Source organism: Terrapene carolina, unplaced genomic scaffold (genome assembly GCF_002925995.2).
Source record: "Terrapene carolina triunguis isolate 2854851 unplaced genomic scaffold, T_m_triunguis-2.0 Scaffold112, whole genome shotgun sequence".
NCBI lineage: Eukaryota > Metazoa > Chordata > Testudines > Emydidae > Terrapene > Terrapene triunguis.
This window is the reverse complement of record NW_020664463.1, coordinates 2931951-2957949: the sequence shown is the minus strand read 5'-3', so window position 1 is coordinate 2957949 and position 25999 is coordinate 2931951. Positions and strand designations below refer to the sequence as shown.

The 25999-nt window shown below is 40.8% G+C and overlaps 1 protein-coding gene across 1 annotated transcript in view; it reads right to left on the bottom strand.

Annotated features, from left to right (window-relative positions):
• PIK3C2G (phosphatidylinositol-4-phosphate 3-kinase catalytic subunit type 2 gamma) overlaps positions 1-25999 on the bottom strand; it is a 311474-nt gene that overhangs the window by 217423 nt on the left and 68052 nt on the right. The window contains exons 10-13 of the mRNA XM_026652203.1: positions 24165-24198; positions 16147-16342; positions 13039-13161; positions 3153-3284 (exon numbers count right to left, since the gene is read on the bottom strand). Of these exons, the coding sequence (XP_026507988.1) occupies positions 3153-3284; positions 13039-13161; positions 16147-16342; positions 24165-24198 (485 nt within the window). The remainder of the gene's footprint in view (positions 1-3152; positions 3285-13038; positions 13162-16146; positions 16343-24164; positions 24199-25999) is intronic.

Genomic DNA, 25999 nt, shown 5'->3' with positions numbered 1-25999 from the left:
AGATATTTTAAAGTTTCACTTTTCTGACTGAATTTCAAGGGTACTTTTGGTTTTAAATTGGGCTATCAATTCAAATCATAGTAAGTAACCAATTTTGTGGAGCTGTGGTTGGCTAGAGGAGGGAAAAGCACCTATGCTTCTCTATACTAGTAGTTTCTCCTAATAGTAAATGACATAGCTAACAGATTGGTGAATGTTGAACACACAGATTCTAAAGTATTCCTCCTCCTACACCTAGCTTTAATTTCTCCTTTGATGGGTCATTTGAGCTAGGATCTATAAAATACTGAAATAGCTGTAATGGAAAGTATTCTTGTATTTCCTTACTTATGTATACTGATTATGTATAGGGCCCTACCAAATTCATGGTCCATTTTGGTCAATTTCATGGTCATAGGATTTTAAAAATAGTAAATTTTCTGATTTCAGCTATTTAAATCTGAAATTTCATGGTGTTGTAATTGTAGGGGTCCTGACCCAAAAAGGAGTTGTGGGGGAGTCGCAAGGTTATTGTGTGGGGGGAAGGGGGGTTACACTACTGCTCCCCTTACTTTTGCACTGCTACTGGTGCAGCGCTGCCTTCACAGCTGGGCAGCTGGAGAGCAGCGGCTGCTGGCCGGGAGCCCAGCTCTGAAGACAGAGCCGCCACCAGCAGCAGCGCAGAAGTAAGGATGTCATGGTGTGGTATTGCCACCCTTACTTCTGCGCTGCTGCTGGCGGGGCGCTGCCTTCACAGTTGGGCGCCCAGCCAACAGCCGCTGCCTTCCGACCTCCCAGCTCTGAAGGCAGCACAGCAGTAAGGTTGGCAATTGGGGTTTCTCAGGAACCCCAATTTGAGAAATGCTGGTCTCCCCCGTGAAATCTGTACAGTATAGGGTAAAAGCATACAAAAGGCCAGATTTCACAGGGGGGAGACCAGCATTCGTGATCTGTGATGTGTTTTTCATGGCCATGAATTTGGTAGAGCCCTAGTTATGTAGCACCATGAAACAATAAGGCCATATTTTTAATAGAGAGGTAAAATTTTCAAGAGCACCCAAGTTACTTAGGTGCCTAACATTCTTTCAAAGTCTGTAGGAATTAGTTCTTAAGAGCTAGATTCACAAGGGAGACTTAGGTGTCTAACTGCCACTTTAGCACCTAATTCCAACGTTTAGGTGCCACTGGCACCACTGCTCAGCTGCTGCCTAACCCAGTCGGCATCTAAATTCCCCATGGTGCCTAAATTTCTGCTGCTGGGCACTCACAGAACTGCCTAAGTCCTGACACTGCCATGCTGCTCAGCTCCGAACTTACACCTAAGTCCCTGGAGAATTCACAAGCTAGTTGTCCCCCCGCCATCTTGCCTGCAGAGCCTGATCTGATAGGCGTGCTCAGAACACCCCTAATCTACACCAACCAGGTCTCCCACCTCCCAGTAGAGCACCCTAACCCCCAGGTGCTAGGGTATTTTGGGGTGGGTTGCACTTTGTATGAAATACAATCTCTACCCCGATATAACACGACCCAATATAACATGAATTCTGATATAATGCGGTAAAGCAGTGCTCCGGGGGGGCGGGGCTGCGTACTCCGGTGGATCAAAGCAAGTTCAATATAACGCCGTTTCACCTATAACGCGTTAAGATATTTTGGCTCCCGAGGACAGCGTTATATCGAGGTAGAGGTGTACTTATATAGTCATTGGGCCGGAGAGTGAAAATGACTCTGTAGCCCAGTGAGTAAGGCAGTTACCCAGAAGGTGGGCACTCTGGATTCAAATTCATGCTCTGAATCAGGCAGAGTGGACATCGGAACCTGGGTGAGTTCTCTAACCACTGGGTTATTGTGTATAAGGAGGGGCTCCACCTCTTTCTTCTCATTTTTTGTGAGAAAGGTCTGACCTGGATTAGGCACCTAGCTCCAGGAGAGGGTTCACGGCAGAGACCCTGGGGGATTTTTACCTTCCTCTGCAGCATGGGTCACTTGCAGATTTAAACTAGTGTAAATGATGAATTCTCTGTAACTTGAGGTCTTTAAACCATAGATTCATAGATTCATAGATTCTAGGACTGGAAGGGACCTCGAGAGGTCATCGAGTCCAGTCCCCTGCCCGCATGGCAGGACCAAATACTGTCTAGACCATCCCTGATAGACATTTATCTAACCTACTCTTAAATATCTCCAGAGATAGAGATTCCACAACCTCCCTAGGCAATTTATTCCAGTGTTTAACCACCCTGACAGGAACTTTTTCCTAATGTCCAACCTAGACCTCCCTTGCTGCAGTTTAAGCCCATTGCTTCTTGTTCTATCCTTAGAGGCTAAGGTGAACAAGTTTTCTCCCTCCTCCTTATGACACCCTTTTAGATACCATGGTTTGAGCACTTCAGTAACTCAGCTAGAGATTAGGGGTCTATTACAGGAGTGGGTGGGTGAGATTCTGTGGCCTGCAATGTGCAGGTGGTCAGACAGATGATCATGATGGTCTCTTCTGGTCTTAAAGTCAGAGTACAAATATCGTTAAAAAGCTGGCCTTAGCCCAAGTCAAAGATAAAATACAACTTACTCACTTTTGAATATTTCACCCTAGGTCTTTATTTACATAGAGTTACAGAGGTAGTCATAACCGACAAGCATCTTTAAAATAATGTTAAACTGAGTGTTGGGTAAAAAGGGAAAGTTAAAATGTGAGGGAAGTTTCTAAACTATGGGGAGGGAACAGAGAAACTGTTCACTGTAGTCCCACTAGCAGCACCATTCTGGGAAGTATGAGAAGTAAGTGTGTGGAAAGGGTCGGGGGGCGAGGGAACAGGAAAGCAGATCCAGAAAGAAAATAGTCTGAATGAGAGGGTAGTTTAGTGAGGGTAGGGGAAGGCAACAAGGCCCTTCAACATGAGGGGCATTTTCTAGGGCAACCCGGTGGACAGTCAGAGAAGCCCAATCCAAAGGGGTTCAGGAAAATCAGGACTTGAAAGAGCTCTGTATGGAAAGGTGGAAGAATTATTGAAAGTGACTGTTTCAGTCTTTATTGCAATAAAGTTCTGTTTAGCTGCTCAAATTAGTGTTCATTTGTTTGTATATTCCTTTCAGACCTCCCTATCATGCAGAGTATAGCACTTAATTAAAGAACGCTATTTAAAAAAAACACTATCATACAAAAATGTACTTACTGTTTTTGATACAAGGGGGAACATGTCCAAGCCAGTATTTCTGTGTTTTTAGACACACAGTTTACGCCAAATAGTTTTATTATCAATATTGTTTCATTAGGAAGAGATTTTATTTGTAGAGGAAAGTTGATTCTGAAAGAAAATCACAATTTTAAGAAATCTAACATACTTTAACATTGTTATTTGCAGTTACTGCTTTTCAAGTTTTACTGTATCCCACAACACACCTTACTAAGCAATTACCTGCAAGGTAGCAATTCCTTGAGGGAAAATGCATCTGACAGATCTATTAAAAGCATTGCCAACAGTTAACCTGAGGTCACATTACATGAGAAAAGGCATATAAAATCTTGTCCATCCAAATGATCAAACACTAGAGAAGAGAAGGGCAGGACTAGCTTGGTTGTTGCAAGCAAAGGCCATCCCGTTAATACGAAAGTACATTAGAATAAACAATGAATGAAAAATGGATTATAAACTCGTGGTAATGGGCTAAATTCTCCCCTCAGGCATATATGCACAAATCCTATTGAAGTCAATGGGAGAGTGAGTGAGTGTGTGTGTGTGTGTATCTTAACAAATTTTAAGATATGATGCCATTCTCTAATTTATGCATGTATAATCAATGTGTAATTTTTTTTCAAACATAGTTTAAAGGCTGATGCGGTTTTAAATCCAATGCATGTCAATTTTTTAAGCAAGTAAAGTTGTAGAAACTAGTGTCCATTTCAGGTTTGTATTGCCCATTAACAAGTAGATTGATTGATTAAATTAGTTACGTAGGTTTTATAAACTGGTTTACAATTTTAATTTGCACAAATCCTAGTAATTGAGATTTTTTTCATACCTGTGTAAAAACATCTGAGTCATTAGTTCAGAGACCTACAAAGTATTACTTTATTTTTCCTGAAGTGAATGTTCATATTCAAAAGCACGTCTTTTATTTTCACTGAGAACATTTGGTGCAAAGCCAGATTTTGCAAACAGATATTGAGATTAATTACATTTTCTACGCAAACAAAATCAATATTCAGAATTCAGGGTTAAAAGAACTATTTTGCAGAGGTAATACAAGCATTTTAGAAAATGAAGATCTGAACCTGCTTCAATATTAAAAACTTAGGATATAAATCTAAATTAAACAGAGTGAAATTTTTCAGCATTCTAGATCGTTTAATGAAATGACGTAGTTGTAGGTGTTCTCAAAAATGTGTATTGTCATTCTGGAAACAAATCTAGGAAGCTCCACTGAAATAATTTAACAGTCTGGAAAACATTAGGATTAGAACTAGCAGGGGTAAGGTGGAGGGGTTATGTGGAACTTATACTTAGGGTAAAATTCCACTGTCAGTTACATTGTTATAAAACTGGCATAACTTGACTGAAGGTATACTTGAACAACTGACCTCCCTCTTCCCCCACCCCCACACCCTCCTTTTAATAAAGCAAAACATCTATATTCCACTCATTCAGTTTAAAGAGCAGTCTCACTCCAAAGAAATTAAGATGCATCCCCCTGTCTCCCCAAATGTCCCTATTTACAGTTTTCAGACAGGTTTCAGAGTAGCAGCCGTGTTAGTCTGTATCCGCAAAAAGAACAGGAGTACTTGTGGCACCTTAGAGACTAACAAATTTATTAGAGCATAAGCTTTCGTGGGCTACAACCCACTTCTTCAGACAATGCACTATATTTTGTTCTTTCTTCCAAAGCTTAGTGAATTTCAAAAAGTGATTGGGAAAGCAGTCTATTTCACACATCTCCAAATCAGTTATTTCCTGTCTTTTCATTTACAGCCCATCATAATTCCATTCATCCTGAACAAAGTGACCCTAAAACATGGGTACTCAACCTTAAACATCTTAAAAGATCTGATGCAAGGGAGGAAAAAAAGCCCTGCACTTTATTATACAGGAGATAAAAGATTACTCATAAACCGGGCAAACATCTTTGCTAATGCCAGGAAGCCTCATTAGTCTTGTAACCAAGTGGAAAAAATATCCCTCATATTACAAGATACAGATTCTCTACTTCACTTTTGCTGGAGGCTTCACTTGGACTTTGTTATGACAAAATACATAGCACTACTAAAAGTAGGCTATATTAAGCTATATTAAGTGCAGACTTTAAGAATGGCTAGATCATCATGAGACTGAAGCCATAGGTCAAATCCAAGACCTTATTGTCTATCAGGAAAATTTCCAGTGATATAGGGTGTGTACAGAACATGGGAGATAACTGTATTACTTATAAATATTCTGTGTACTTCAGTTTACCTGCTTGATATTATTCTGTCTGACGATGTAGATTAAATAAAAGGGGACTATTAAGAACAACAAATAGGAAACAAAACAATGGTCAGAGATAAATCACCTCTGCATAAACAACTTCCAGGGTGTTAAGATAACAATGGGTGGGCTATTAATTAGGAAGATGCTATTTCCAGACTCCATGCAAATTATACAGCTGGTTTGCCAAGGTTCAGAGTCTAAGATCACTGGGACACTGAACAGTTAAAAACTTCCTCTCTAGAGAGGGAGAGGGAATTCAGCCATCAGCCACTGCTTGAGGGGACACTCAGAGGAACCAATACACAGGCCCTATGGGATGGGCCTGTGTTAGTGAGGCTTGCTCAAACTGCCAGGGAAATTATAAGTCAAGGCATGTAGGACTTCTGTTTTACTCTATTCTTTGATTTCAATGTACCTCTGGGTGAATAAACAATACATTTGTTTTGAAGAAGCTGTTTTGAGTCACTTCAGTCAGCTGTTTGTCACAGCCTTCTGGAGAAAAGTTTCTTGCAGATGCCAAATGCAGTTGGGCCTGTTGTGTTAACACAGTTGGGAAAGAGGGGTGGGGGAGTTCTGAAATCCAGAGATCCAGTCTAAGAGTGGTTGAACTGCAGGGCTCTACCCTTGCAAGAGATGAAGAAAGCAAAGCCTGTCACCTGAGAGGTGCACTTCAGAGGGATTGTAAAAGGGCCCAAGTCACAGCTTGCCTTGTAACCATGACATGCTGCAACCTTCAACTGCTAGTAATTTGAAAGGAGTTCAACTCTGACTATTTGGGATCATAGCTCAAACTTTAGAAGGTATAGGCCAAATGCGAAGCCTTATTTTAGACCTAGGAGGAAATGTGACATTTGACATTACTTTCAATTCAGACGGTCTAGGAGTAGATTGCATCTTGTTGTTCATATACATAAACCACCATAAAACAGATAAACTGTGCAAGCAGATCACAAGGCCCTATGAAGAATTTACAATCCGAGGCCTTAGATCCTGACTTCAATGGGTTCCATTCAGATTATGAGGTTGCAGAATCATGGCCCAAGCCCAGTCTAGGGGTATATAGGCCCAGAATGACTTTCCCTTGTAATAGCTGCTCTCACTGTGTTTCGTCTGTGCTCTCAGTGATCATCTGGGTGGCACTCAGGCAGCATGGAGAAAGAAGCTGTCTGAGACAAATGGAGATCAGGGGGAGGGAAAAGAGTAGATTGGGACAAGGAATCAAGAAGAGAAAATGTGAATGGGAGATAAAGGGGATCTGGGAATGGTTGGACAAGGGTACTAGGACTACAAGCTCAGTGAGAAGACAGAGCCAGTGAGAAATGGGAGTGGGAGACAGTTGGCTGGTAGGAACAATGAGATCAAATAAGGAGCTGTGGGAAGGGGAGGAAATTAGGACTGGCTGGACGAAGACTAGGATTAGCAACCAGTGGTGATCATGGTGGGAGAATTGTGGCAGGGGAGGAAAAGAGACAGATCTGACAGCTGCAGTGAAAAGGGTGATTAGGACTGCCTGGGCAAGTAGACTAGGGCAAGTAGCCAGGACTAGGGACGAGACCGGACTGACAGGGACAGGTTGGTGGAGATGAGACAGAAGGGGAAAAAAGACAGAAGAATCTGTGCCCACTAGAGGACACGCTCCTCCAGAGCCTGGAATGGAAATCAAGATTTCAGAGTCTCACCGTTCCTCTGGTGTCAGCAAATATCTGTGAAACCCACTGGCAAAGTATGTCTCATACCCATATAATGCCAATCCATATAAAGGATGACAACCTACTATTGCTATCAGTTACACCATTAAGTGCAGAGGTCTGTGTAGTGGCTCTAAAGGCTCCAGTGCTACTTATAATTCATGTGAGTATCAACATGATGAAATTATTTTTATTTAGTTTGTTTTTTAATAACCTAGGAAGTTAAACACAAAAAGCTAAATTAAAAGAACATTATTAAGGTTGAAGGTGGGTGACACAATCTTTTACTGGACCAACTTCTGTTGGTGAAAGAGAGAAGCTTTCGAGCTTACACTGAAGACCCGAAAAACAGCTCTATGTGGTTGAGTAAAATATATTTCCTTACCCACACTGCCACAACACTGCAAACATTATTAAGGTTGTTAAGACAATCACTCAAAAAATAGGAAATGCCAGAATGACGTTTGCCTGTGTACATTCATTATGGTGCAGTCTCTAATTACATGATCACATACTATTTTTTAAAAAACAGGATCCCTGTCTCATTCAGTGCACAGGATAATTAAAATGTATACAACAGTAGCACCCAAAGACGATAATGAAAACTGGAGCCCTATTATATTAGGTTTTGCCTCAAAGAAACTAAAATCTGAACAGACATTCCAGACAAACGGTGGGAAAGAGGGAGGCAACAAGCAAAGAAAGTGAGACTTCACAAGCAGCTCAGTTTCAAACACAAAAAACCTCTGTTAGGGTTTCTGGTTTAGCCAAAATATTTGTCAAGTGTCTAAGTCTTGAGCTGCCTTCCCTCCCTATGTTTAGAGCACTCCAAAATACAAACCATATATATATATATATACACACACCTTCCTTAGGAACTCCTTGTCTGGGCCTCTACTCAGCAAAATCTTTCCCTCCATTTCCGTCTCTCTTGCCCATATTGATAACTCAATCCTTTCTAATCTAAAGTAATGAGCCTCATTGGTGTCAGCTATATCCAATTAGCTGTCAGCACAAAATTCCTCCATCAGCTGATTGAGCTGTTGCTGGACATAAATCCAAGTGACTTTTTAGCATCTCTTCCTAACGGCCCCATTGTCACTCATGTCTCCTTTTAAAAAGAAAAGACCAATTAAAAACCAGCACATAAATAAGTAAGAGTGAAATTAGCTCTACGTATAAGGCAGCAAAGGAAATATATCCCAACAGAAAATGAATGGTACACTACCTCTTTCATGAGATATTCTATTCTATATAACTTCATAAGCTATTCTATAGAACAATTTCTCTTCATCTTAGACTGAGTGGAGAGACACTTCTAAAGCAATAGCACAAGGCCAAGAGCTAGGAGAACGTCATTGCAATATTGACTCTGCCACAGACTTCTATTGTGGTCTTTCATAAGACATGTCACCATTTAGTGACTTGTCTGTAAAACAAATAATACTTCAGAAGGACATTGTATGGCTTAATTTATTCTGGCTAGAGATCATATATACCAGCCCTGAGTGAAGCTTTCACCCTTCCCTTCACAAATATTATGGAGCGTACAGCACACGGCTATAAGCATAGGAATATTGTCATCAGCCAGGTCCAGCTTCCAATAGAGTCATTGCCAGAGGGCTTTTAAATGGCCAAAAGCACACTCAACAGTCATTCTGCCCTTGCTCAGCCTGTTGTTGAAGTGCTCCTTGCTTCTGTCAAGTTGCCCTGTGTATGGCTTCATAAGCCATGGCATTAAGGGGTAGGTAGGATCTCCCAGGATCACAATGGGCATTTTGACTTCCCCTACGGTGAGCTTCTGGTCTGGGAAGAAAGTCCCTGCTTGCAGCTTCTTGAACAGGCCGGTGTTCTGAAACACGCGTGCGTCATGCACCTTTTCAGACCAGCCTGTGTTAATGTCTGTGAAATGCCCACGGTGATCCACAAGCGTCAGAGAATCATTGAGAAATACCCTTTGCGATTAATGTACTCGGTGGCTAGGTGGTCTGGTGCCAGAATTGGAACGTGTGTGCTATCTATCGCCCCTCTGCAGTGAGGGAAGCCCATTTGTGCAAAGCCATCCACAATCTCACACACGTTGCCCAGAGTCACAGTCTTTTGAAGCACAATGCGATTAATGGCCCTGCACACTTCCATCAACACGAGTCCAACAGTCGACTTTCCAACTCCGAACTGGTTAGCGACCAATCGGTAGCAGTCTGGAGTAGCCAGCTTCCACAATGCAATCGCCACACGCTTCTCCAGCGACAGGGTAACTTTCATTCTCGTGTCCTTGCGCCACAGGGCTGGGGCGAGCTCATCACACAGTCCAATGAATGTGGCTTTCCTCATATGAAAGTTCTGCAGCCACTGCTCATCATCCCAGACGTGCATCATGATGTGAGTCCACCACTCAGTGCTTGTTTCCCGAGCCCAAAAGCGGCATTCCACTGTGGTCAGCACCTCCGTGAATGCCACAGGTAATCCCATGTTGTAGCTACTATGCATGGAGAGATCAGTGTCGCACTCCTCGTGTCTTTGTAGTTTAAGGAATAACTCCACTGTCACTCATGACGTGTTGGTCAGAGCAAGCAGCATACTGGTCAGCAGTTCGGGATCCATTCCTGCAGCCCGAAGAGGCAGGGCACGCAATACACAAACCACTGAAAGATGGCGCCAAATGCGGACAGAAACATGGGGATTTCTGGGATGCGAAGCAATGCATCACGGGTCATTGGGACAGGACCCAGGATGCCCCGCGACCTCCTCCGCCTTCCCACAAGTCTTAGCAGCAGAAAAGAAAGAGGTTCTCTGTGGGATAGCTTCCCAGAGTGCAACGCTCCAAATATCGCTGCAAGTGTGAACACGCTATCGCGCAGGCAGCTGACAGTGTGAACACACAACAGCGGTTTCCCTTCAGCGCTCTCTGAGCGGCGCTGTAACTGCCGGCATTATAACTTTGCCAGTGTAGACGTGCCCTAAGGATACGTCTACACAGCAAAGAAAAACGCGCAGCTGGTCCAGGCCCGCTGACTCAGGCTTGCAGGGCTTGGGTTGTGGAGCTGTTTCACTGCTGTGTAGACTTCCAAGCTCAGGCTGGAGACTGAGCTCTGGGACCCTCCCACCCTGCAGGGTCTTCAAGCCTGGGCTCCAGCTTGAGTCCAGATATCCAAACAGCAGTGAAACAGCTCCGCAGCCTGAGCCCTGCGAGCCTGAGTCAGCTGGCATGGCCAACCATGGGTTTTTCTTTACTGTGTAGATGTACCCTCAGAGTCAGTCTATTGCTGTGTACCCTGAAAGACCCAGATTACATACTTCCCTACAGAACTCCCTATTCTTCAAGCAGGACCAGGGAATTTAAAGTGATAGCTCACAATTTTAACCCAGTTCTCAAACCACCACACATGGATACAGAAATATCTTTTTCTTTTTTTAAAAAAGGACCTCAGCGAGTGGAATTGTAACCACTTGATATTGCACTTCAGCTGCAGAGCTGGTAACAGAACCCCTGACTCTCTAATTATTTGATTTCTTAACTTCTGCATTCAGGTAGAACCAGAAATCAGACTTTTTGTTTGTTTGTTTGTTTGTTTGTTTTGCTGAGGAGTTTCTTACTATATCAGATGGGTCTCCTACTCCTGAAAAAAAAATCTTCTCCTATAAATACAGATTTCCTGGGATGCATATTAGAAAGGTGACCACTTCTTAGGCAGCCAAGAATACCCACAAGACACATATTCACCTGATACTTCCCTAGCTGCACTTTCCTCCTTACTTTTTTTGAACTGACTGAAAATGAACTGCTGCTTATCAGAAATCTCTGGAAGGCCACGATGCAAATCAGAATCAGCTTTCTTTTAATAAAGGAACAACTCTATTTTATTCTTTTCTTCCTTTCAGATATATCTGATCCTTAGCCTTCAACTCACATCAGCAAATCGTTTCCTTTGTATTCCAGATAAGCAATGATCTTAAAAAGAAAATGGTACTCAAATGGTGACAACCATTGAAAATAAATACAGAAAAAGAATTGTACACCATAAAGAGAACAATTGCCTATGTTAACCAGCATTGTAAAGATTCAAACAGTGAGCACTGTAGTTCTCTCCTTTAGCCCTAAACGACAATAAAATATTCAACACCAAAAATCAAGCAAGAGAAAAAAATCACACAACACAATTGTAATTACATGACCCATGTCAGATGATTGCGTTTGTCAAACCAAACTTTACTTAAATGTATAACTTCAGTGGTCACCATTGAAAAGTCAACATTTGCCAACATTCGCTATATGGTAGTGTCTTAGACATCATTTTGAATAGGTAATAACAAGAGGTAAACCGCTGAAAAGGTTTAGCTGATATAAAATACAAAACGTAAGCCAGTCAGGCTGCCCACACTCCTACTAAAGATTTTGTTATCCAATAAGATAATTACAGCAACAAAACTAGAGGGCCTGACATGAGAAATACAAAGAAAAACCCTACTCTGCATTACCATCTCAGCTCTATAGTAACTGAGTGTGGAATCTGTGTTGCGCCAAATGACTTCCCCTTCTGTCCTCCAAAACAGCTACTTCTATCGGGTTTATGCTTTTCTGCTCGGGAGCCTGATTAGCCTATAGTGCCCAACATCATTACTTTCTCCTGAGCACCTGCACAAGGGGAGGCAGAAACTTGGACTTAACCCTATCAGACCACATTCTCTCACATACCACAGTAAGGTAACTGTTGACTTTTTAACTGCTATCATTGTACACAGACAGTTGTAATAATAAAGAGAAAAGGCTGTACAGGAGGGAATGATTTTTAAAAAAAAATGATTTAATGACAAAGTTATGTTTAATTTTTCAGGTCAAGAAGTTAAAAACTGTCCTTCAGCTTCAATGGGAGCTGCACATGATTATCAGAAGGCAGACACTAGTGAAAACTTGTCCCTGTGCGAACACACTTACACAGCAACCAGGAAACTCCCTGAATGTCCTTCTTTCTTCCATTGCAGAGACGGGTGTTTCTTCCCACCCACTGAAGAAACTGAGGGTCCAGCCCGCAAACCCCATGGATCCTCTCGGGGGGGAGGGAGGGGAAGGGCCATTACTGCAGAGGCCTTATGTTTCTGTATAAAACTGAAGCTCACTCCCTGCCCCCTTGCAGTGCAGATCCCTTGTATCTGTTACACCAAGGACTCCTGGCTGACTTTTGTCCCAAAGCTCTTCCTCCCCCTCTCTCCCCCACCCCTTTAAAGGTGGTTCCCCAGCATGGAGATCCCTGTGCTGGAAAGTGAAATGTGTAGTATTGGGAACTGTACCTTTAAGTGGTTTAGCTTTCCAGGCAGGAAGTCTCAGGGAGGAGCACTGCAGAGACCTATGCTCTCATAGGCAGAGGCAGTTGGAAACTGTCTCACTGAATAAAAATAATCTCTTTCAAGCACCTTGGATACAGAGGGATTACTGACCACCACAAATACAGCCTGGGGCTTCATTTACATTTCCCTTTAGTTTATGCTCAGTCCCAGAAAGGATAATGTGTGTCCCCATAAGCCAGGCTCCCAGCGTGACCCATCTCCCTCCTTCTCCTGGTTTGTCCACTCCTTGCTCCCCATCCCTTCATTTACTGATCACTAGAATCTGTGGAGATTCTACTTGCAGAAAAAGGAACATCCATGCACAGAGGGTCCTTTTGGCCCACAATTGGTGCCCTAAATGCAGGATAATGACAGATTAGAGAATATGTCCAGGTATCAACTTTTATCCATTGCACTTAGCTTTATTATTACCATACTGGCGTATTTAGAACATTATTACTACCTGTGAAATGAGCTGACACCATCTCTAGAAGACACCTTTATCCCCTCCATTTTTTAGAATCTAATATTGGTTGTGTAAAATGAGGCAGACTAGCATCCTTCAAATGAAGATTAAAACTTACTTCTCATTCCAGTTTGCCAGGAAAAAAAAAGACTTTTTAACTGGTATATTTTTGCAGTTCTTCACTTGACATATTTTCTTCCCAGCATAAGTTAAAGAACAGGAAAAAGAGAAGAGTTTGTAGCTACAAAGAAAAAGAAATGTAAAATATTAATTATAATTAAACATACCTTATAGAAGAAATTTCGGGTTAGCTAGTCAGAATGCTGAAAGGCTCATCCTTGAGGCTTATGCTAGTGTTTTAATAAAAACATATTATTATTGTTTTTACTGTTAGAGTACAGGAGTGTTGGTCAGGATTCTTACGTTCTGTTCCCAGCCATGTTACTGACTGAGCCTGATTCATTACCACTGTAATCAATGAGAGTTTTGCCATTGACTTTAAGGTGCATAGGATCAGACCTCCATTGTGTAACATTGGGCAACAGTAAACCTCTTTGTGCCCCAGGTTCCACATCTGTAAAGAGACGATAATGCTTACAGAGATGTGCAATTACTACTGTATGTGTATTTATTATTATGCTGGTCGGTGACAGTGTTGAACACTCATCTGGTTTGGGTTAGATTATGGTTGAAGTTTTGGGTTCAAAACAATTTCAGGGCTGTGGTTTGGTTTCAGATTCATTATCATTGAAATCATATGCAATATGAGCTCAAAATGGTGGAGTATGAGAATATCTGCTCTTCTTGAAAGGTTTCCATCTTCTTGCAAAACATGGTCTTCTTCTGAGATTCTGAACAAGAACTATAGGCATAGTGTAGAGCTAGGGAGTCAGATTTGAACAGCAAATCTGAAGGGGTTTGGTGACTCGAGGTTCCTATTTTTGCCTTCTTTATAAAAGAGTCAGTGTTGATTTTTTCCAAGAATATTAATTATTATATTATACATGTTTCTATTCAGCTGAGGCGGATAAAGATGAGGAGTCAGCAGAGAGAACTCCATGAAGAAAAAGGATGCAATACTTAATTATAACTAATAGGAATTGCATTTGGTCTTAAATATGACAACAATGACATTTATACTTTAGTCCTACAATTAATAAATGCAATTGTAAAATTATGAAACAAAAGATAAACACTGACAAGACAGAGTCCTGGATTTTTATTATTTAAATTGCAATAGAACACTGTAAGAATGCTTTATAAATACAGTCCCTACCCCAAAGAACTTAAGCTCTAAGGCCTCCTTCCTGGAAAGTCGTATACTTAACTTTAAATGCTGTGAATAGTTTAATTCAAGTCAATAGGATCGCTTACAGTGCATGAAGTTTAGCACATGCTAAAGTCTTTGCAGGATCAGAGTTTAAATTAGGTAGACAACATGGAAAGCACAGATAAAATTAGAGGATAAGAGGGGGAAGGGATGACAATAAATCATATATAATTTGTATCATTATGTTGTTCTGTAACTTGTAAGGTTCTGTACATTATCTATTTGAAGAAGAAAGTAAGGCTAGGAATGAGGAATCAATAGCACAAAGGTGAAAGCAAGTGACAGGAATCCAGCCAGCAGAAGTGAGTTTTAAGGAGAAGGACAGAAATGAGGCTTGTTCTTTACTAGAACAAGGAAGGTTGTTGTAGGAAGTGAGGGGAGGTGGGAGCAGCCGGAAGAGGGGAAGACATGGGACCGGCAAACAAAGGAAGCAACAAGATGAGAAGAACAGCAGGAACATAGTTGTACAAAATTGCAAACAGGCCGAAACAAGAGCTGAGATGTGAGGGTCAGAATTGTGCAGTGCCTTAGAAGAAAGAATGAGAAATCTGAATGCGAAAAGAGGCAGGGAGCCAGTAGAGGCACCAGAGAAAGGTAGGTTACAGAGCTGCAGTGGTAGGAAAGGAAGGCTATTTTAGCAACTGAATGTTGGAAAGATCGGAGAGTGAGATTTAGAAAGAAAAATTATTCTCATTTTCTCATATGTATGTATATTGAGATGGAGCTCAATGATCAGTGGCCTCTAGGCCACGTATAATTTCACATCTTAGTGGTAAATCCTTAAAATAAAATGCACTGGGAACAGTACAACCATCTGCAGAATCAGAGCGGTGATTATGCTTCTGTATCTATTATCTTCAGTAATGCAAATTTTTTGAAATTTTTATTAAACTGCTAATTATAGCTAAATGCTGTATAGTACATTCCTTTGCTAATGTTCTAATGCAAATGATCCCATTGTGTTTTAATTAGTCATCTGCAATTCAGGGGAAAGTGGGTGCATGGGAAAAACATTAATAAAAATCTGGAAAACAGCATGTCCCCCTGTAACAATAACGCTGCCAGATTGCAGTCATCTGACCCTCTCTTGATTGCCTTGGTGTGGCGAGGGGAAAGTGTTCACTTTACAATAAAGTAGGAAAACCAGCCATTTGAAGAGACACTAATTGAACAAATAAATAATGTGGCAGAGATTATTTATATTAGTTTTTTTCTTTTATTAAAGTTGTCTCCCTCTGTTTTTCTCTGTGGTGCTTAATGTACCAGATACACTCAGACCTATAAAACTACAAATGTATTTAACCATCATCTGTAAACAAAAATTGTCCCTGCATAGGTGTAGCCCGGTAATCATGGTTTAAATACATCTTCCATGAATGTCATTGCTAAGGTCAAATTCAGACCTGCTGTAAGCAGGTGCAGCTCCATTGACTCAGCAAGATGGCCTCGAACCATGAGCCACTCATTATGCAGGGCCCACACGAATCCTGCCACACCCCTCTCTGTGGGGAGGTAGCAAACCCCTCTCCCCCTTCATCCACAACCCTCTCTCTTGGCAGGTCTCTCTCTAACACATACCTGCCAGGGCAGCTACCCACCCTACCATTGTCCTCCCACACTTGTCTGGTGCAGATGCCTAGGTTGCCTCCTGAGTCCTCCACCTATGCTCCCCTACCTATAATGCTCCAAAAAGGTCCTCTCTTCGGTGTAAGTGGGTGCAGCTTCCTGGAAAATAATACAGCTGCTTCTGCTTACACTAGACCTGAATTTGACCAGTGTTTTCATAACAGCAACACAAAACATCTTTATTGACATGCAGCAGCCATGCACTGCAACTAGCTGTAATACACGTGAGGAAAAGAAGCCCTTCTTAAGAGAAGGGCTGGCACCTCCTACCTTTTCAGCCAGGCTGCTGGGATGTTGTGGGCTGCATAAACAGTGAAGCTAAAGTGGGGATCTAGGTCGACATCTGCACATGAAGGGCTTCTAAGTATTTTTGCAGGCTGAAAATCTGTGTGAAAGCTGCTGCTGAAAACATGGATGAGATGGGAGATGGCTGCAGACAGCTCTGTCACAGCATTCTCTATCAAGACTGGGGGAAAAATAAAGGTTAGCAATAGGTCATTGGTAAAGAAGCATATTTATCATAAGACATCAATTATGGCTTTGAAATTCCTCCTATTAAAATTTAATTAAAATGACAATCTACCAAGTGAAGCCAATTAGCCATCTGTGCTCCTGAAAGCCATCTTAGCTCATTTTCTGGTATATCAATAGTCCTTTATTACAATATCTTCAAACTAAGGCATTTACAAAGGAAGACTTTTTAAACCACTGTAAAGTCAGGGCACTTCAGATACGTCATTTTAGTCTCTTAATTCCCACTCTGTGGGGATATTTATCATGTTTTCTGCAGCTAAGCAACTATTTAGTTCAGGGGACCTGGCAACATAGTTAATAAGAGTTGAGAACTAGTGCAAGTTAAATGTTAATACTATGTGATTTTGCAATGTGTATTGTAGGACATGTATAGTAATTTATTAATCTATAATACACTTGTATTCAGACATAAAATAGATAATGGCTCCAATTCTCTGTTGTTCTGCCGCTATGCCCACTGACTTTTAGCCACATTTGTATTCTCCATATTTCTTGGGGCAGCCTGAATCCCAGTGTAAGTTGGAGCCCCAAGCAGGACTGGAATAGAGCTGGTGTGAAAGGCTTTATGTCAGTTTTCCTGGTGTAGGGGGCATGTCATGAAGGAAGGGAGACAGCCAGAGTGCAATGTGCTGGGTATTCTTGGTTAATCTAGTGCCAGAATGTTTTAAAATACTCTAGGGTTGCTGTTATATCCTCGGGGGCAACAGTTTTAGGAAGAAATCACTGGAGACACAGAGAGCTGTAAACCTTGGAGCAGCCATTTATTGCTACACACAGAACTAACCAACAGCCAGCCAAAACAGGCTGGGCTATCCCCTAATAATCTAACTCAGTTGCCATAGCAACACAAGATTCTATTACCACAACAACCAAATACACAACAGTTGCCCTTGCCTTTCCCCTCACAGCCCTCCTTACTTCCCAAGGTATGTGGGTAACCAAGACTAACAGCTAGTCCACCTATTGCTATACAGTACTTTTCTCCAGGAGTGGCCAATAGTGGATGATGCAGAGGAAGACCCAAGCATCCATAATGTATCTACTTGCTTAATACTGTAGCACAGGGGAAATATCTGCTTAACCGAAGTTAATTTTCTTCCCTGAAGTGAGAGGATCAATATCCCTTCCAGTTTTATTCTAGCTAGTGCACGTGCAGATATTATTCAGATTCATATACATTTCTAAACCCTTCTGTAATTTTTGTAAGATTTAAAAAAATCTTAATAGGATAAACATGCCACATACTATAATTAATATTTGATTCTTTCCCTATCCCATTAAGAGTTTGAAATCTGGAAATGTTTAGGTGAATTGTTACATTTCCCAAGCTCATTTCAGCTGCAGTAATTTATCTGACTATATTTTAAAAGCATGCCACTATGATCTTATCTTAGCATAACTGTGACCATTTGATCATACAGGACCTGAAAATTACAGAGATGGGGTCTCTAAAATAAATGTAGACTGTACGTTATAATTCAAGTTGTTGTATGAGAGTTGCAAAATGGATCCTGGAGACCTGATATGAATAGCAAGTAAGAAAGATGCAATCAACCCTAAAATATCCATAAATATCATACAAAATATACTAAATTCTATCATTCACAGGTGCGGTACCTCCAAAATTATTGCACCCTTCTTGTCTCAGACTACCCATACATCGAAACAAGAGGATACAGTTTAACTGGACTACTTTTTCATTATATTCTATTAATCTCAATGCATGTCCAATCACAAGTGTGCACGGATGAATGGGTTAGAGTGTATTTTGCCATCTATGGTCCTGATTCAACAAAGCACTTAAGTAGGTGCCTGAATTTAAGCAGCTGCTTAAGTCCCACTGAAGTTAATGAGTCAATGCTAAGCTGAACCGGGACCTATATATTGTCTACATGTGGGAGGTGTCAACTTGTTTTGCCTTTCATTCCCGGAAATATGCCTCCAAATCATAGCTCCAGAAAAGAATGGCTACAACACTGCCTCTTATGGTGTTGTGAATGCCTCTTCTGGATCTGAACGAGTAAATTTATAGTTTGATAGGCTAACAAAACTCTCAATCCTCTTCAATCTATTTTTGTTTATACTTCTCTCTGCTCTTTTTCTCATCTGCTCTCCATTTTCCTATTCATTCGTTTTACTGTTCCTCTTCTCCATCTATCCTCCTTTTGTATTGCCTGCACCTTTTACTGGGCCCTTTTCCTATCCTCAAAGCCACTTTCATGTCCCTGTCACTCCTGTAAACAATTTTGTAATTTCCATACTAAGCCTTTCATTGTGTTCTTCTGTGCTCTACAGAATTACATTCAACCACATCTACATGTCCTAGGAGCTCCAAAACAGGTTTGATGAGAAAGGGGCATATTTAGAAATACAAAGAAGGTGCTTTCTTGTGCCAAAATAGTATACATAAATCCATCTGATCCAAAATGGATTAATTTGAGTGAGAGTTTGTGAACATACAGTCAAGAGCTGTCTGGAGGCAATTATTTAGTGAAGTCAAGGTCTTTTCACTTGTCCAAAGTGGAATGTATGTACAGACAGTCCCTTCCTATCTGCAGGCAGTCCCACTGAGGTCAATGGCTGCAAGATAAAGCCGATAATAACTACAATTTGCAGAAGGTTTTTCTCATCTCTTTGTAAAACACAGTGAAACATAGCTCAGAAGCATTTTAAAATGCCAACTACAACCCTCAGTTTGTTGAAACATGCCCTTTGGCCTCCAGTGTTTCTTACATAATCACACGTTGAAAGCTGTAGGACAATGTTTCAGATTATATGTAGAGAACAAGATAATATGAGAATACATTAACCAAACCAGAATAGGAAAGCTTTTTTTAAATAACAAGAATCAGAAGAAACATGGATGAGCTTCCAGATAATGGAATTCTCCTTCTATATTCTTAGGTATATTGTGGCTGCGGAAGGAATGACGATGGATCAAACTTTATACTTTGGAGCTAAAACATGTCACATTGATGGAACAATATGTATACATACACTAGCCTTGCTATATCACCATGAAAACTTACTAGTACAAGCACAAAATTCACTCTTACAATGATTGTGGTGATGAATGTGAAAAAAATGGATATTTTACATGACAGAAAAATTACCTACACCAAGCAAGCTGATGAATAGAACTTCACAAGGCTATTATAGACCAGATTATACTGTGCACTAACATAATTTTTCAGAAGAGTAGATCTGATAAGTGCCTTTACAGATTAAACTGAATGCAGAGTGCTCCAAACAAATAAAAGAATGGCCCCTGGTGCATCTTCTACTGTGATTACTTAGTGTCTTAGTATATTTTGAGGTAAAGTGCAAGAATCTTCCTAAAGTAATATTCAGTCCAGTGTATAAATAGATGGATGTTCATTTTTAACTCCTGAAAGTAGCAGGTACACTTTTTTCTTGACATCAAAGCCCAGGGCTGTAACCAGAGAGGGCCGAGTGGGATGCAAAGCTGCAGGAGTGGAAAAATGGGGCAGGGACAAAATGGTAGGAGGTGCAAATGTGCTTGCTCGCCCCGGGAGCTAAAATGGCTAGCTACAGTACTGCCAAAGCCCACTGATCTCTGATTTATTTACTACGAGACCTCAATTTAAAATCCCTTTGCAGCTTCTAAGACAGATACAGCCGTTCTTTCCACTCTTCATTCATTAAGCAGGACCTCAATTAACAAAACTAGAGACACAAATATCTTGGCAGGTTTGTAAGCGTCCATTACTCACAATGGCTGGGCAAAATCTTTTTTACATAGTCAGCTGTTACATAGGATTTGGTGTACCATGTACACTATTTGTTCATGAAGCCAAGTACTCCAGTTGCTTTTTGTGATTCATAGAGTTTAATGTCAGAAAAGACCATTATGCTCAGCTAGTTTTAACATGTGCATAACACAGGCTGTAAAATGTGACCCAGTAATTCCTGCATATTCATAACTTCTGTCTGGTCTAAAGCCGACATCCAAACTTGATTTAAAGACTTCAGGTGATGGTGGAAACCATTTCATCCCAAGGTAAATTGTTCAACTGGTTAATTGCCCTCACTGTTAAAAATCTGCACCCAATTTCTAGTCTGAAACGATTTAGTTTAAGATCTCCGCCACTGTGATGTGGACATGCCCACTGGGAAATGGACTGAGACCATGCATGATGAAATTCAGCTTCTGCAATGCTCTCCACAAAACACATTAATCCTTGCACATACTCTCTTTACAGAGAGAATTCCTCCTCCAGTAAGCAAAATTAAGTAAGCAATTTAGTAACTGAAAGTGTTGACTTTTACACCTGCAGCATATACTTTCTAGACTTTGGAAAACAAAGAATAAAATAAATTAGCATATACCAGATTGCTTTCTTTCTTTCTTCTCCAATGTTATATTTTTATGTATTGTTTTAGTCTTAGGCCTTCTGTCAGAGTGAGCATTTTGTTGTTGTTGTTGTTGTAGTAGATTATGTCAGCTCAATACATGTTAAATATGCCCTCTGTACTCCTGTATATACATTCCCTCCAGTTACTACATGAACATTGTTTCAATGGCTGAATGGAATCTCAGACAAGAAAAGCTTCACATTCTTGTGACACCTGACAGCTAATATGGAGAACACAGTATTAAAACTGCATCTACCTAGCTATTTTAAGAAAAAGAGCAAGCCCCCTGAATACAATTCCTAAACCAAAGAACTTCATTAAGACACAATTAAAGTTGTAGTACTACTTAGAACACTGAAGTGATCACAAAAGGTAGGAAATTAAAAGGGTATGATACAGAAAACCCCTGAAAACTAAAAATATTCTGTTTAGAAGTGGGCAATTTTTTTTCAGACATAACTTTTTTTCTGAAAAATTTGCAAATTCAGTGACACCGAAAATGTTTTGAGTTTGTGTTGGTTTTACCAAATTGTTCATTTTGAAAAAAAAAAAAAATAGAGAAAGTTGAACCATTTTGTTTAAACATTTTAGAAAAAACAAGATGTGATTGTTTGGGTCAAAGTGACTTTTTGTTTAGAAACGGCCTTCAATTTAAAAATGCAACAATGTGAAAAAAGCTCAAAATCAAAACAAAATGTATTGTTCAATCCAAAATAATTTTTTCTCAACTTCGTTTAACCAGGAAAAAAATAGGCAAAAATGGGTCTGGTGAAAAAAAGTTATTCAGTTTTTCATTAAAAAACTGGAAAATTTCCACAGAAAATTTGAATAAAGCAAATGTATTGTTTCTTTTAAAAATGTTTGTGGAAAATACTTAAGATTTTCTGATCAGTTCTAGAAATAATTGTTAAATTCCAAAAAGAATTTGTCAAACTTTACATCTTTAGCAGTGCCATGAGAACGTCAGTAATCCTCAAGCAGTGAGGATATCTATTTTACATTCCCTCCAAAAGATGGCATCTCTAGCAGCACAGAGGAAAGATACTGTCACTTGAACAACTCCTCTTTATGGTGCACGGATAGTCTTCAGGAATGCCTCCGACAAAGTACTGACCAAATATTAAGGCTGCTTATTCTGTCAGATATGAACTCAGGTAGTAATTTCATTAGAAGGCTCCATACTCTAATACTGTACAAACCATTAATCCATTACAGCTTCACAGAAGACAAACAGGATGAGTTCTGTATAAACTTGCTTCTGTCTGTCTATAACCTGGATCATAATAAACCCACAATGTCAAATCTTTATTGACTTGAATAATCGTATTCTCTATTTTATGGGAACGTGCTGTTGGGCAGACAGGTGGGAAGTCTAGAAATGATCATCTTTCCCCATCACAAGTTACAATTAATAACAGAAAAAAGTTTAATAAAAATAGCTTAAAAAGACAATGCAAACAGCATCACCAGGATTTAACCTGTTTGAATACTAAGATGCCAACAAGTTCTGACAGGACCTCACTGCAATCAGTAATGTGCAGTTCCTAAGGGTACATTGCAGAATGGATTCAGCAATGCTTATGAAATTAAGGGTGTAGCCAGAACAAATACAAAAGCCTTCAACTGAAAAAGACTGACACTTTTCTGGCATAAATAAAAGGGTGTAGACCAGCAGATAGGCAAAAGTCTGTTAGAGATCTATAATGCTCTTCAATACATCGAACAGATTTTCTTTGAGGAAAGTGCTGATTCAGTAAAGCCCAAGCTTGCATATAGCTTTATACAGAGGAATGGTTTAAATTCTTTCCACGAGGGTGTTTTAAAGAGAATGCGGAAGAAGATGCATAAGGTATATGAGGGATAGATGGTAATTAGCAACTATTAATTCCTCTCATGTTTAGCAAATTGTTGCCATAACTAGAGTTGAACAAAGCTCATGATATAAAAAACTTCTTCCAAGGGTGAGGAATTCCACAGACCATAGGTGCCTCCTGCTCATGGCACTTGCATGCTCACCTCTCTGTTATGCACAAGGACACTTTGCTCTTTCCTGCAGGTGAGGATGTAGGTGCTCTTTATACAATTGTGTTATTATTTAATTTATTTATTTGTAATGAATTTGAAAAATGTTGGAATGACCAGCCTGGAGTCTAAAATCCAGAATACAGGTACAGTTGGTTAGCAGCTACAAGCTATCCTGGCATTGATCTGGTCACCATACCCCAGCCCTGACCAGAACCATCTCTAAAAACTTGTCTATACAGAAATCTTTTCCTGAATAGCTATTCCTGATTTATTCAGGAACAAGAGTGTCCATCCATGGAGTGCCTTATTTTGAATTATGTTAATCCATTTTGGAAGCAGATTGAGCTAATTTGGAATAAAATACACAGAGCTAATCTGGAATAGTCAATCTGCTTTAAATTCACAGTTTCTCTTATTCTGGATCAACTTTCATGTATAAACAAACCCTAAACATGAAGGGCTTTTACATTCTTTGCATCCATTCAGTTCTCAGAAACTCAGATCATACTGCAACGAAGAGTGATTGATACACATTCATATATATATATATATATATATATATTTGCAACATGGACATCAGTCTGAGCAAATAAACTGAGACCATTTAGTTAATTCACATAAGACATCAAACACCAATCAGTCAGTAACAATTTTCAGTCCCTACTAGTCTGGTCTGATTTGAACTAGGGGGACTAAAGATGGATGGTTGTTTGTCCCCATTACCATTTTACTAAATCACTTAAATTATATTACTAGCATAACAGCACCAGAGTTTATAAAGAAGGACAGAAATGTTACAGACAAACCTAAATTTGCAGCTTCACCGTGGTGCTTCATTTCTTTTTTTCCAGCAGGAGAAAGGAGATTAAGGACAACCTCTAAAAGGGGCTCAATACGCTTTGCTTTTTAAAATGCCCACCATAACTGACTATATTTTCTAATCTGAGAAAAAAATGACTATTTTATCTCTAAAATGAATTGGAGACAATATAATGATCTATATAGACTTTGTAAAAAGTAACAAAGGGTCCTGTGGCACCTTTAAGACTAACAGAAGTATTGGGAGCATAAGCTTTTGTGGGTAAGAACCTCACTTCTTCAAGCTTATGCTCCCAATACTTCTGTTAGTCTTAAAGGTGCCACAGGACCTGTTGCTTTTTACAGATTCAGACTAACATGGCTACCCCTCTGATACTATATAGACTTTGAAACACTTGCATTTGCTTTACTTACAGAAAATGGTTTATGCTATAAATTAAGAAATGAATTCTTTAACATTAATTCAAATAGCAAAATGCGCATTTTGCTAATTGTTTATTGTTTGTATTAATGTGTAAAAGAAACATATTTACCTCTGACTGGAGTTTCTACATTTTGAAGTGAATTCTAAAAAGACAAGAAAAAATCATGAGTATTTATAATGCAGAAAAGACAGAACACCAGCTTTTATTGCTGTGAGAGATGGTATTGGTCAGGCACAGAGATTTCCTATGGGAACTGCGTGGAGGTAAACTGGTGTTGGGGCAAAAGGGAGAAGCATAGATCATGAGAGGAACGTACTGGATTTTGACTCAGGAGATCAGGGTTTGGTTCCTATTCATACCACAAGCTTCCTGTATGATCTTAGGCAAGTCACTTAGGTTACAGCTACACAGCCCACAGCAGTGAGTCTCAGAGCCTGGGGAGACAGATTCGGTCTTGTGGGGCTTGCACAACAATAGCTGTGTAGCCGCTGTGGCTCAGGCTGGAGCTTGGGCTCTAAAGCCTAGGGGATCACAATATCTTCTCTCCCCCACCCTGTGTGTGTCTTGTCTATTTCTATAAGTTATTCTATGTAGACAGATGTCAGAGCCCCATTAACTTTTGCAAACGGGGTGCCTAAAAGTTAGGCTCCCAATTCCTAGCTAGATAGCTAAATCGGAAGCTTGATTTTCTACAAGTGATGAGCAGGCAACATCGCCCACTTCCTTCACTGGGAGCTGCCTGGTGCTCAGAACCTCTGAAAGATCAGACCAATAATTTATGTGCATAAATAATTTAATAGACGATTCTTTAAAACTTAATTTTAACCAGCTGCGCCACCAAGTCCTCACTTGCAATAAGCACCATTCATATGTTAATATTGACCAAGATGCTATAAATGCATTGCTGAAGTATAAAGCTGAAACACAGATGTAACCCCTTTGGGGTTTAGAGAGGATGGCCCTTTAAATCTTTTTCCTAAGAGGGAGGGGGAGAGTAAGAAAAAAGGAGGGAAACTCCAGGGGGCAGTGCTGGAGCTCCAAGGAGAGGGAGAACCTGCCCGAGGCCTGAGACGGACAGGGCCGATCGGGGACACCCCAGGACAGGAGCCAGGAAGAGCACTGTGCCAGGGAGGAAATGCCCGAGAAGGACAGGCCGGAGCTGGACTCAGTATCATGGCTGCCCAGAGCTGTGAGTACTGGGGCTTGTGACTCTGCACTGGGAATAAGGAGGGAGGCTGCTGGTTAGTTAAGTGGGGAGGTGGTTGCTCTGTGTGGCTTTGCAGAGAGTGGCAGAAGAGGGCACCGGAGGGGTTTGTTGAGGAAAGTTCACTGGCGCCGAAGACGACCAGGAGCACCCAAGACTCACCCCTGGACTGGAACTTTGCTCAGGACTCCTGAACTCTGCAGGCAGACACATTGCTCAGTGTCTGCCCTTCCAGACCGTGCTACCATTGGGCCTGTGGGGCCTTGGCTTGGATGCAGCCCTGTTCTACTGCTCCCCCTATATTTCCCCTTGTTGTTTTTCTCCTCTCATCCCTCTGTAAATAAATATTTCCCTTGTTATATCCACTGTACTTTTCCTGTGGGTGGGTGTGTTCACTCTGGGGGGTTTGGAACAGGTGCCCCTGGGGTGGAAGGGATTTCTCCTGCTGCATTCCTGCGCGCGCCATCTCTTGGCCAGAGCTGCCTGCAGAGCAGACTCCATTTTGGCCATGAGGGCGCTAAAGTTACACTTGGTGGCCCGTACGGGGACTTTGCAGTACACACACACACACACCCCTACGTTGTGCACCCTGGCCTCTTCTTCACAGAGCAAAGAAACTCCTGAGTGACTTTCATCTCACTTAAAAAAAAAAAAAATGGAGAGAGGATTATTAGAAGACCTGTGCCGAGGGGCACGAATCCCAGTAACCAAAGCTGTGCTGGTGGCAGGGTTCCCAGAA